We start from the raw sequence: 13,539 nt of genomic DNA on the forward strand, positions 1-13,539 counted from the left end.
GCAGAAAACACTGAATGAAATGCACTAATAATAAATGAATTTGTTCCGTATTTACAAAGTGATGTGACATGTTAACACAAGATTTACTTTAGCATTTGGCCTTTTCTGACATATAAAACAATGAATTTGGGATATTTTGCATAGCTATAAGAAAGCTGTACTGAAACTTACCACTTGCAGCAGTTTTTGCATGTAGGTGTAGATGTCTGCCTCCTTCTCTTCAAATACCTTCAGGTAAGACAGAGAAAACAGATATTACTTCAGAACAAGTCGAACACAAGCTGGAAATGAAGAGCGCAGAAATCGAGTACATGCCGAGACTGTGGAGCCTCTCCGCTAGTCAAGGTGATGCAGAGGATACCCTCGTGTGACAAGAGGAGGAGTCTGGAGGCAACAGCTGAGAATGAGGCAAATGAGGTGCAGGTTTCACACAGGAGGCAGAACGCGTTCTTCATGACCCCCGTTGCTAAAGTTATAAGCGTGTTTGACTTGGAGCAGCGTCATAAGATTAATATTGTAGGCCAGTGAGGGCCTGCAAACATGCAGCAAATGCGGCAATGCATGTAAACCAGTGTGTAACTGGCCAGACCATTCCTTTACAGTTCCAGTATTTAGCAGACGTCCTGGTCCAAAATGACTTACAATCAGTAGCGACAGGGAGAGTCTTTAAGAGTCTCTTTAGTCTCAGGAGTTGAAAGACTTAAAGCAATTGACTTGATTTTGTAAAAAAAATTATAAGCAGAGTCAAAGCAGGCCACTTTGATGCTAACACAGCTGTTCTTTGGACCACCTAAAATGGTGGCAAAATTGTTCGACCCTCTTATTTACGTGCCTGGAGACCTTTTATAAACGGATCATCTGTCAGAGCCTCGCTGCTCCTCGGCGCTGGCTGTTCTCCTCAATCACAGCGCGGCACCCGGCCGGAATTTCACAGAGTTATCTTTGTACTCAAGGACAAAGGGAAGGAAACAATGTAGGGTAAACAAGACAGCACTGAGAGCAATGTGAGACGGTGACAGACGTCCACAACGCATATATATAAATCTGATGATTGGCAGTCATGTGAACTTGATGGCTATTCTCATTTTAAACCAAGTTTCAAAGAACTGAAACTTAATTAATGTCAGATTTACATGTAAAAAAACCCACAATGACATGTATAGACCAAAGTTGATTCACAGTGCATGTGGGCATAACTAATTTAAAAAATCAATTACTGTATAAATAAATATAATTAGTTTATTATTAGCTTTTTATGAATTAATGAATGAACTGATTCATTATTATAATTGTCATCATCATAGCAATAACACATATTCTAAATGAATTAATTGGGGCTGATTTAACATTTGGATAGAACAATATGTTTATTACAAATAATTCATAAAATTTCTCATCTATCTAAATGTTATTTTGCTATAAGGGAGACGTTAGTGTAACGACTTCTTACAGTACTCTGGTTTAAAAAGACAAAGACCCTCAGGCTATGTTAATAAGACAGATGATTTCAACACTTAGTCCTTACTGACTTCTGTGCCCTCAGATGTCCTCACTCTGCTAACTTGTCGGGCCCTCATTAGCGCCATAATGCACCGAGATCTGACTCTTTTTTCACCTGTCCACTACATAAAAGGAATGGTCCGAATTCGGGCTGCAAGCTGTGCTTCTCAATCAAAGAAAGGCTCCCCGCTGGAATTTCACAGGGCTATCTTTGTACTTAAGTGCAAAGGCAAGGAAGCCATGTCATGTTGACAGGACAGGACACAATGAAGCGTTGTCACCAGCTGGCAGATGACTGACCTTGGCCCTGCGCTCATTCACGCCGACAGACACCTGAAACACCCCATACGTGCCGGATGCCTTTCTATAGCCTCCACATGCACCACCGAACTTTCCGTTGCAGGCATGAACTTGGTTGGGGACACGAGGAGAATCATTACGCTCAGCATATCATTGTCCTGTGATAGTTAAAAACAAAACACCTAACAAAAATAATATTTTAACTACAAACTATGAACGTTGGTGTCATTATTGTTTATCAGTTTAGAGCATCGATTATTATTTATCATGATGTGATTTTGCATGTGAATACAATGTTGGACGATAAGTCTATACGACGGTATTTTAAATAAAATTAACTAAAATGCGCAGAAAGTGTGCACAAAAATAGAAGCATGTTTAAATTTAGTTTAAAAAAGGACATCATTTAACTCTATGTTCTGGAACTTCTGAACTTCTACGTACGCAGAGATGAATTCATTTAAAGTCAATAAAACCAGAACTAGATTTCATCTGATGGTCACTCTGTTCAGGAAGCAGCTATTACAACAGTCCCCATTATTTTAACCTCATTTATGCCACTGTGGATGAGACAGATGGCACCGTGGACCCGGTCCAGCCGTGCCCTGTCCCTCTTCCAGCCCAGACATTTCAAAAAAGAACAATAACCTCCAGCCATTGTCAAAGCGAGGTATAAAACCATTCCAATTTGATAAGGTGCCATTAGCCATATTTAGAGGGTTGCCTGCTATAAAAGAGACAGAGGAGGCTGAGGGCATAAGGGGTGGTTCTCCACTGCAATATTACACGGTAAGGATATTGTTGTATTTTCAGGTCATGCATTTATTTGTCTTCTTACTTTATTTTATCATTTGTTACAGTGTCATATTATATCACAGGATCACTACATTGGCAGTGACAAAAGGTAAATATCTATTACAAATGTATTAAATAGTTCACTTGTAGAAAATGAACTGTCTGAGAAACCACGTCTTAGCCCCCTCATCACTGTAGACATTTCGTCTTTATTTTTCTTGAAGGGCGTAGTATTAATGTAGTAGCTACATGGAATCAACTTTAATAGCATAATTACAGCATTGAAAGTGATTTAAATAACTGTTTAGACCATAAACCATGGGAGATGAGCAAATGAGGGAGTTTGGGGCGGCGGCCTCGTACTTGAGGAAGTCGGACAAGGAACGTCTGGAGGCCCAGACTCGTCCGTTCGACATGAAGAAAGAATGCTTCGTGCCGGACCCTGAGGAAGAGTACGTTAAAGCCTCTGTGATGAGTCGTGATGGTGACAAAGCGACCTGTGAAACGCAACATGGAAAGGTATACCTGCAATATAAAGGCATCCTTGCATGTATTCAGGTGTTCGACTCGACTCGAAAGCAGCCGCGTTTATTTCCACAGACGGTCACGGTGAAAGAGGTAGACGTCCACCCCCAGAACCCGCCCAAGTTCGATAAAATCGAGGACATGGCGATGTTCACCTTCCTGCACGAGCCCGCCGTGCTGTTTAACCTCAAAGAGCGTTACGCAGCCTGGATGATCTACGTGAGTCGGCCGCAGGGGGGTGCTCCCGTCAATCAACTTCAAAGCCGCGACTGACAACAAATATGAACAAATTTGTGCTTCGTCCTCCACAGACCTACTCAGGGCTGTTCTGCGTCACCGTCAACCCCTACAAGTGGCTGCCGGTGTACAACCAGGAGGTCGTCCTTGCCTACAGAGGGAAGAAGAGGAGTGAAGCTCCGCCCCACATCTTCTCCATCTCTGACAACGCCTACCAGTACATGCTGGCAGGTAAAGAAATTATGTCTTATATATGCAGCACTGTTACAAAATATATGTATGGTCATTTAGAAATGTCCTCATTTTATAATGTTTCGGTTTTTTTTATTTCATTGATTGAATGAGACTGTAAAAGACTCTGTCTGGGGTGGTAGTAGCCTAGTGGGTAATATACTCGCCTATGACTCACCTAATATACTCGCCTATGAGGTCCCAGGTTCAAAACCCAGTTACTACCATTGTGTCCCTGACCAAGACACTTAACCTTGAGTGTCTCCAGGGGGGGACTGTCCCTGTAACTACTGATTAATGCTGTAAATGTAAGTTTAAATGTAAATATCCGCATACATGTAGAGAGGAACCTTATCAGCAACAATTAGGCTTGAGATGCAGTGGAATGTTATGTTTACCAATGCAAGTCTGTCACTTTAAAATCTTCATTTGTTATTAGAAAACTCTTTTGCAATCACTGACTAAATCACTGTCTTTAATGTCATTAAAATGTCTTGACTTCATCTCCTCTCCTCTACAGACAGAGAGAATCAGTCCATCCTCATCACGTAAGCAACTCCCAAGAATAATGTCTGTCGATTACAAAAATTGTGCTTCATCATTTTAAGTCATAAATGATTCATTATTTTTCCCCAAGTGGAGAATCTGGTGCTGGGAAGACTGTGAACACCAAGAGAGTCATTCAGTACTTTGCCAGCATCGCGGCAGGTGGCCCAAAAAAAGAGGTTAAAGACGACAAAAAGGTGATTTAATTATATTATCACAATAACATTAAGCAGTTTTAGTTCTTAAGCTGCTCATGCTGCAACTGACTTTTTGTATTTGTTAACTTCTAGGGTACCCTGGAGGATCAAATCATCCAGTGTAACCCCGCTCTGGAGGCCTTCGGAAACGCCAAGACCATCAGAAACGACAACTCTTCCCGATTCGTGAGCACGGCAGTTTGTGTCCAATTGCATGTCAACTTTGCGAACAGACAAATGATGACGTTTCTGTGTAAATGTTTGAATATTACAGGGCAAATTTATCAGAATTCACTTCGCCGCAAACGGCAAGCTGGCATCTGCGGACATCGAGACCTGTGAGCATTCGTTTTATTGCACTCGCTAAATGTTCACGTGCTTCGTGCAATTATTCACATCATTCTCCTTTTGCAGACCTTCTGGAGAAGTCTCGAGTGACTTTCCAGCTCAAGGCTGAGAGAGATTACCACATCTTCTACCAGATCCTGTCTCAGAGGAAGCCCGAGCTGCTGGGTTGGTGCTGTTTGCATTTATGTTTGAAGAAAAGGCTGCAGACACATTTAGTCTCAACTCTTAATTCTTGTGACAGAGATGCTGCTCATCACGGCCAACCCGTATGACTACGCCTTCATCTCCCAAGGCGAGACGACGGTGGCCTCGATTAACGATGGCGACGAACTGATGGCCACTGATGTCAGTGTAACATCACTGAGTTTAAAATAAATATTTTATCAATTTCAGAATGAGTGTTAAATCTGTCTTGATATCACCTCCAGGAAGCTTTTGACGTGCTGGGCTTCACCCAGGAGGAGAAGAACGGCATTTACAAGCTCATCGGTGCCATCATGCACTACGGCAACATGAAGTTCAAACAGAAGCAGAGAGAGGAGCAGGCAGAGGCTGACGGCACTGAAGGTCGGGAAGACCTTTACGGGATCATGAAGCAAAGTTGTTAGTTATATTTGAAGTGTAAAAGTGATGGAAAATTACTTGATGTTATGGATTTTAGATGCAGACAAATCTGCTTATCTGATGGGTCTGAACTCAGCCGACCTCATTAAGGCTTTATGCCACCCAAGGGTCAAAGTAGGAAATGAATGGGTCACCAAGGGACAAAATGTCCAGCAGGTGAGATCCACGTGCAAAAATGATTACTTAAAAATGCTAGGCATCACTTTTAATATATAACATTACCTACCGTTTACCACAGGTGTACTATGCTATTGGTGCTCTTTCAAAATCGGTTTACGAGAAGATGTTCCTCTGGATGGTGGTGAGAATCAACCAGTCTCTGGATACCAAGCAGCCCCGCCAGTACTTCATTGGTGTGCTGGACATTGCAGGCTTTGAGATTTTCGATGTGAGTTTTCTATTCACATCTACAGTTGGGCTCTATTTGGTTTTTCAGAACAAGCCACATCTGTTTCTTTCAGTTCAACACCTTTGAGCAACTGTGCATCAACTTCACCAATGAGAAGCTGCAGCAGTTCTTCAACCACCACATGTTTGTGCTGGAGCAAGAGGAGTACAAGAAAGAGGGCATTGAGTGGGAGTTCATTGACTTCGGCATGGACTTACAGGCTTGCATTGACCTCATTGAGAAGGTGCACTTCCTAACACTTGAAATGAATAGAGGCTTGAATTTCACTCTTAAGCTATTTTTTCTGTTCCTTTGCAGCCCATGGGCATCATGTCCATCCTTGAAGAGGAGTGCATGTTCCCCAAGGCCAGCGATGCAACATTTAAGGCCAAGCTTTATGACAACCATCTGGGCAAGTCCAACAACTTCCAGAAGCCCAGGATTGTGAAAGGGAAACCAGAGGCTCATTTCTCCCTGGTCCACTACGCTGGCACTGTTGACTACAATATTATCAACTGGCTGGTGAAGAACAAGGACCCTCTCAATGAGACGGTAGTTGGACTGTACCAGAAGTCTACAATGAAACTTCTTGCCAACCTCTTTGCAAACTATGCTGGTGCTGACTCTGGTAGGTCAATATTTGTGCAAACTTTTAACAGACCCCTACAATGTAGAGCAATCAAGAGTTGATAGTTGACAATTCAATGCAAATGTCCCCACAGCAATGCAAGAGGGCGGTGGAGGAAAGGGAGGAAAGGAGAAGAAGAAAAAGGGCTCTTCCTTCCAGACTGTGTCTGCCCTCCACAGGGTGAATAGCGTTTATAAAATGTTTTCCTTTTCATTAAATTAATAATTGGCATTAATTGAGCCAAAAGTCATCACTTGTAAACCCATATTGATAATGCTTAACTGTATGGTGAACATAACAGGAATTGGAATTAATTTCACACTTCCATTAACAACTCAAGTAAGTTGTTAATGGAGATAATCTTATTTTCAAGATATTGCTGTGCAATACATTTTCAGCTGAGTATAGGGCAACTTTCTGGTTGGGTTTGGGCTCATTATGATTCCTTCAACTTTCACAGGAGAATCTGAACAAGCTGATGACCAACCTGAGGTCCACTCACCCCCACTTTGTGCGCTGCATCATCCCCAATGAGACCAAGACTCCTGGGGCCATGGAGAATCCCCTGGTCATGCATCAGCTCCGCTGTAACGGTGTGCTGGAGGGCATCAGGATCTGCAGAAAGGGCTTCCCCAACAGGATCCTGTATGGAGACTTCAAACAGAGGTGCAGTACAACATTTATATTAATCACTCAATGTATATGTAGTATAAATCATAAGAGAGATTAAACTGTGTTTCATCGAATTCTTTAATCAAGATACCGCATCCTGAACCCTGCTGCTATTCCTGAGGGACAGTTCATTGACAGCAGAAAAGGTGCTGAAAAATTGCTTGGATCTCTGGACATTGACCACAACCAGTATAGGTTTGGCCACACAAAGGTAAAAAAGATATCAACCTAAATGTTCATAGTTTACATGACAAGTTTGTTTAATGTCACATTTTAATGTAGTTAATAGATTTTACAACTATGCATTTTTATTTCAGGTTTTCTTTAAGGCTGGTCTCCTGGGTACCCTTGAGGAGATGAGAGACGACCGTCTTGCTCTCATCATCACTCGACTCCAAGCTAGATCTCGAGGTCTTCTGGCTAGACTGGAGTTCCAGAAGCTTGTTGAACGCAGGTGAGAACCCTGTAGGTGTCCAATGTTGCAAGAGTTATTTACTTATTTGGTCCTTGCACTGATCATCATTCATGTTAAACAACAGGGACGCCCTGCTGGTGATTCAGTGGAATGTCCGTGCTTTCATGAGTGTCAAGAATTGGCCCTGGATGAAGCTCTACTTCAAGATCAAGCCACTGCTGAGATCAGCTGAGGCTGAGAAGGAGATGGCCAACATGAAGGAAGAATTCCTGAAGCTGAAGGAGGCCTACGCCAAATCTGAGGCCCGTAGAAAGGAGCTGGAGGAAAAAATGGTCACACTTCTCCAAGAGAAGAATGACCTGCAGCTTGCAGTTCAGACAGTGAGTGTTAAGATCCTCTTTTATGATATCAGCCTCCCAGTCTTTGGATTTTTTTTAGCAATGGTTTTAAACGCCTGTATATCTTGAATTGATGTAGGAACAAGACAATTTGTGTGATGCTGAGGAGAGATGTGAAGGTCTGATCAAGAACAAGATCCAGCTTGAGGCCAAAGCCAAAGAGTTGACCGAAAGGCTGGAGGATGAGGAGGAGATGAATGCAGAGCTGACTGCTAAGAAGAGGAAGCTGGAGGACGAGTGCTCTGAGCTCAAGAAGGACATTGATGACCTTGAGCTCACTCTGGCTAAAGTGGAAAAGGAGAAACATGCCACTGAGAACAAGGTGAGTTCTGATGATCATTAACTGTGATCAATTAATCATTCATAAAGGTAACATACTGACCTTTCTACTCAATTCAGGTAAAAAACCTGACTGAGGAGATGGCAGCTCTTGATGAAATCATTGCCAAATTAACCAAGGAGAAGAAAGCTCTACAGGAGGCTCACCAGCAAACGCTGGATGACCTTCAGAGTGAAGAGGACAAAGTCAACACTCTGACCAAAGCCAAAGCTAAACTGGAGCAGCAAGTCGATGATGTAACTCACTGATAAACTTCAGAATGTCAAAGATTATCTTGAAGTTCATGTAAAATATGAACATTTATAATGATTATAATTGCTATGATGTTCTAGTTAGAGGGATCCCTGGAACAGGAAAAGAAGGTACGCATGGACCTTGAGAGGGCCAAGAGAAAGCTAGAGGGTGACCTGAAGTTAACCCAGGAAAATGTCATGGATTTGGAAAATGACAAGCAACAGCTGGAAGAAAGGCTGAAAAAGTAAGGTTCCATATTCCAGAGGAACAATGCAGACACAAAAACATTCCTCTTCTCAACTAAACTCTTCCTTTAACAGGAAGGACTTTGAAATGAGTCAACTTAACAGCAAGATCGAAGATGAACAAGCACTTGCGGGTCAGCTTCAGAAGAAACTGAAGGAGCTTCAAGTAATACATGGTCTAAGAATGACTTAATACACACCAGTCTGTTTTCATGGTAAATTCTATTTATTGCTGATATTTTCTTTTTAATTTTGTAGGCCCGTATTGAGGAGCTGGAAGAAGAGCTGGAGGCTGAGAGAGCTGCCCGTGCTAAAGTTGAGAAACAGCGGGCGGACCTGGCCAGAGAGCTGGAGGAGATCAGCGAGAGGCTGGAGGAAGCTGGTGGAGCCACCGCTGCTCAGATTGAGATGAACAAGAAGAGGGAGGCTGAGTTCCAGAAGCTGCGCAGGGACCTTGAAGAGGCCACCCTGCAGCATGAAGCCACCGCCGCCACACTGAGGAAGAAACATGCAGACAGTGTCGCTGACCTGGGGGAGCAGATCGACAACCTCCAGAGAGTCAAGCAGAAGCTGGAGAAGGAGAAGAGCGAGCTTAGGCTGGAGCTGGACGATGTGGTCTCCAACATGGAGCACATCGTCAAGTCCAAGGTAAACACATTGAATGAAATCTGATTTACATCAAAGCATTACTGTTTTTTTCTTTTCTTCAGGCAAATCTGGAGAAACTGTCCAGAACCCTGGAAGATCAGATGAATGAGTACAGAACAAAGTATGAAGAAGGGACCCGCAGCATTAATGATTTAACCATGCAGAAAGCTAAGCTGCAAACTGAAAATGGTATTCAAAACAGATGAACAATTTACATATAATTTGGTCTTTGAATTTATATCTAATCATACATAATCTCTCATCTAAAGGTGAGCTCTCCAGGCAACTTGAAGAGAAGGATTCTCTGGTCTCTCAACTTACTAGAGGGAAACAGTCCTACACACAGCAGATTGAAGACCTAAAGCGGCAACTGGAAGAAGAAGTCAAGGTTCTTCTTAAATCTACATGATTTATACATCATCTACACTCCAGTCTGTTGTTTTACAACTGTGGAATAAACCCACTTGGTAGGCCAAGAACGCCCTGGCCCATGCAGTGCAGTCTGCTCGCCACGATTCTGAGCTGCTTAGAGAGCAGTATGAGGAGGAGCAGGAAGCCAAGGCGGAACTTCAGCGCAGCCTGTCCAAGGCCAACTCTGAGGTGGCTCAGTGGAGAACCAAGTACGAGACTGATGCCATCCAGAGGACGGAGGAGCTGGAGGATGCAAAGTAAGCACATTTATAACTAAGGAACAAGATGAAAGATCTTCACATCCTACTACATCCTATTTAACTTTTTATGCTTTTCTCATTCAGGAAAAAGCTGGCTCAACGTCTACAAGATGCAGAAGAAGCTGTGGAAGCTGTAAATGCTAAATGTTCCTCCCTGGAGAAGACTAAGCACAGACTCCAGAATGAGATTGAAGATCTCATGGTGGATGTGGAGAGATCCAACGCTGCTGCTGCTGCTCTGGACAAGAAGCAAAGAAACTTTGACAAGGTATTTTCAATTTAAGATCAAGACCAATATAACTAATATTCTATTGAACATTATAAATATAATTTATGAGTATTTTGTCTTGGAACACATCAGATTTTGGCTGAATGGAAGCAGAAATATGAGGAATGTCAGAGTGAGCTGGAAAGCTCCCAGAAAGAGGCCAGATCTCTGAGTACAGAGCTCTTCAAATTGAAGAACTCTTATGAAGAGTCTCTGGATCATCTGGAGACCATGAAGAGGGAGAACAAGAACCTCCAAGGTTAGCAAATTCTTGTAACTAATTTGTTTTGTGCGCCAAATAAATTATGCTTTTATGTAATGTGTACTATTGACTGAATAATTATTCAAATATGTGCTTACCCAAGAGGAAATTTCTGACCTAACTGAGCAACTTGGTGAGAGTGGAAAGAGCATCCATGAGCTGGAAAAAATTCGTAAGCAGTTGGAGCAGGAGAAGGCTGAGATCCAAGCGGCACTGGAGGAAGCAGAAGTATGGACATACATTGTGGTATTATTAGAAAATAAAATGATCATCAAGCTTCTCCACATTTTTTATGATGTTATCTATTACTCAAAGGGCACCCTGGAGCACGAAGAAGGCAAGATCTTAAGGGCTCAGCTGGAGTTCAACCAGGTGAAGGCTGACATTGAGCGTAAGTTGGTGGAGAAAGATGAAGAGATGGAGCAGGCCAAGAGGAATCAGCAGAGGGTAGTGGATACCCTGCAGAGCTCCCTGGAGTCTGAGACTCGCAGCAGGAATGAGGCTCTCAGGCTGAAGAAAAAGATGGAAGGAGATCTCAACGAGATGGAGATCCAGCTGAGCCAGGCAAACAGGCAGGCAGCAGAGGCCCAGAAGCAGCTCAAAGGTCTCCATGGACATCTCAAAGTATGAAGGACCTTCTGGAAACACAAATTTAATGTAAAGATGGCCAATACAATAACACAGAAACATTTCTTTCCCAGGATGCTCAGCTGCAGCTGGACGATTCCCTACGTGGCAATGATGACCTCAAAGAGAACATCGCCATCGTGGAGAGACGCAACAATCTGCTCCAGGCTGAACTGGATGAGCTGAGATCCCTGGTGGAGCAGACAGAGAGAGGTCGCAAGCTGGCTGAGCAGGAGCTCCTGGATGTCAGTGAGAGGGTTCAGCTGCTGCACTCTCAGGTAAAATATTTGGCAGGACATTCAATTCCACCATCAGGTCCACCATCTTGTATTTCATTATATTGAAACAACCTGCACATTTTATTTAGAATACCAGCCTGCTGAACCAGAAGAAGAAGCTGGAGGGCGACACATCGCAGCTTCAGACCGAGGTTGAGGAAGCTGTGCAGGAGTGCAGGAACGCTGAGGAAAAGGCCAAGAAGGCCATCACTGATGCAGCCATGATGGCAGAGGAGCTGAAGAAGGAACAAGACACCAGTGCCCATCTGGAGCGCATGAAGAAGAACATGGAGCAGACCATCAAGGACCTGCAGCACCGTCTGGATGAAGCTGAGCAAATTGCCATGAAAGGCGGCAAGAAGCAGGTCCAGAAGCTGGAGGCCAGGGTGAGAGCTGCACTCTTTTCCTTCTAAGTCTATGGTTATCTGTGAAAATTAGAAAAGTAGAATTTTATATCCCTGTTCAGGTGAGAGAGTTGGAGAACGAGGTGGAAATGGAACAGAGAAAGGCCAGCGATTCAGTCAAAGGGATCCGTAAATATGAGCGACGCATCAAGGAGCTCACCTACCAGGTTCTCTGGCTTTCTCCTTAGAAGATCATGGACAATTTACAGGCAAATATTTGGCTACATTGTTATTCTGTTCTCTGAATCTGTAGACTGAGGAGGACCGCAAGAACCTGTCTCGTCTTCAGGACCTGGTGGACAAACTGCAGCTAAAAGTCAAGTCCTACAAGAGAACTGCAGAGGAGGCTGTGAGTAGAGATGATCCAGTTATCTACATCTGTCCTCTTTCCGATTAAACTAATTATATTTCTAATGGATATTTCAGGAGGAGCAGGCCAACTCCAACCTGGGCAAGTTCCGCAAGCTGCAACATGAGCTGGATGAGGCGGAGGAGAGAGCCGACATCGCCGAGTCTCAGGTCAACAAGATGAGAGCAAAGAGTCGCGATGTGGGTTCCAAGGTGAGTTCCCTCATGTTTTTAAAAAACATCTTTGCCATTTTTGTTTCAAAAGAGAATATGGTTAAAAATACGGAAAAAGCCTCTTTTAATATTAATACTGTTTATAATTTGTTTAATTAATCTGGAAGGCCTTTGGCCTGTTTCAGTTGTGTAGGAATTTGCAAATAACTGAGTGAAAAGAATTAATATGGAAGAATATCCACCTACAAAAAAAGTACACATTTACAGGGATTTGGCCATCTGAACGGGGCTTTAGAAATTATAAGCCTCAAGCAATCCACAGTGCAACATCTTGACAATATCTTGACAATATTCACAATAACTTGAACAATACTTGAATGATATTAGAGGACCAATATATATTTGCATTCCTATCCATCCACAACCTATCCATTTGGGCCCAGTTAGGCCTCTGTGGTGCACCTTTTTTGTATATTTGGTGAGTTAAGAAAAGTACAGCCTTTTTTCCCTGGACATTCCATTGGTCTGTGTGGATGAATGACGGCTCATTTAATGTATCAGAGACTGACCGTGGAAAGGATATAGGGTATACAGTGTTTGTCCCGCCCACTTACTTTGATGGATCAGACTGACAGATAGAAGTAATTCATGATGTGCTGAATGTACCCCAATTAAATAAACTGTGAAATATTTCAATAAGACACATGTAATAAATTCATACTTGTAAATACATTTTTAGTTACAGTTTTTATAATTCCTGTCATATTTAATGAATAAAATATTTTTTTAATTTTCATGACATTTTTTTTATGAAATTCTTGATGTATTTATTTATTTATTTAGCCACTCACACTTCACACATTTTAAAAGATTTATGCTGTATAAATTCATGCTATACATTTTTTTCCTTTCCATGTACAGAAAGGTCATGATGAAGAGTAAATCTCTCACCTGGATCTCTGTGGAAGCCTGCCATGATTGAACGTTATCCATGGCCTTAATGTCTGTAGTTCCTGTAGATAAATAGAATAAAAAGAAACGAAACAAACAAATCTTGTAATGGTGTATGTTCATTAGACCTGGATGGCATGCCGGAAGCAAAACACAAAAGGCAATCATACTGATGGACAATTCCATCCTTTTATAAACCATAGCGCCCCTTAGTGGTCAACGGCATGTGCTCTGCAACCTTTGTGCATGGTGTCAATCCGTTCAGCTGAGATGTTACAAGCACAG

At 42.6% G+C, this 13,539-nt stretch overlaps 1 protein-coding gene and 1 long non-coding RNA gene across 5 annotated transcripts in view; one reads left to right on the top strand and one right to left on the bottom strand.

Annotated features, from left to right (window-relative positions):
- Window positions 1-13,539, bottom strand: part of LOC114767315 (uncharacterized) — a 28,782-nt gene that overhangs the window by 12,948 nt on the left and 2,295 nt on the right. For all 4 annotated transcript variants that reach the window (XR_003742925.1, XR_003742922.1, XR_003742926.1 and 1 more), the window contains exons 3-5: window positions 13,255-13,316; window positions 6,822-6,973; window positions 172-228 (exon numbers count right to left, since the gene is read on the bottom strand). This is a non-coding gene — a long non-coding RNA (uncharacterized LOC114767315). The remainder of the gene's footprint in view (window positions 1-171; window positions 229-6,821; window positions 6,974-13,254; window positions 13,317-13,539) is intronic.
- LOC114767270 (myosin-7-like) lies at window positions 2,525-13,351 on the top strand. The gene is made up of 39 exons (XM_028958888.1): window positions 2,525-2,589; window positions 2,661-2,704; window positions 2,904-3,114; window positions 3,196-3,339; window positions 3,432-3,588; window positions 4,109-4,136; window positions 4,226-4,331; window positions 4,425-4,517; window positions 4,606-4,669; window positions 4,746-4,844; window positions 4,921-5,024; window positions 5,108-5,246; window positions 5,341-5,459; window positions 5,542-5,691; window positions 5,765-5,935; window positions 6,010-6,319; window positions 6,414-6,499; window positions 6,780-6,985; window positions 7,079-7,202; window positions 7,309-7,445; window positions 7,531-7,786; window positions 7,884-8,126; window positions 8,204-8,380; window positions 8,477-8,622; window positions 8,699-8,789; window positions 8,882-9,271; window positions 9,334-9,460; window positions 9,541-9,659; window positions 9,743-9,939; window positions 10,027-10,210; window positions 10,304-10,469; window positions 10,576-10,700; window positions 10,788-11,096; window positions 11,174-11,377; window positions 11,467-11,763; window positions 11,844-11,948; window positions 12,035-12,130; window positions 12,208-12,342; window positions 13,225-13,351. Exons 3-39 carry the CDS (start codon window positions 2,914-2,916, stop codon window positions 13,243-13,245), a joined length of 5,826 nt encoding a protein of 1,941 aa, XP_028814721.1. The 5' UTR covers window positions 2,525-2,589; window positions 2,661-2,704; window positions 2,904-2,913; the 3' UTR covers window positions 13,246-13,351.

This window comes from Denticeps clupeoides, chromosome 2 (assembly GCF_900700375.1).
Source record: "Denticeps clupeoides chromosome 2, fDenClu1.1, whole genome shotgun sequence".
NCBI classification, from domain to species: domain Eukaryota; kingdom Metazoa; phylum Chordata; class Actinopteri; order Clupeiformes; family Denticipitidae; genus Denticeps; species Denticeps clupeoides.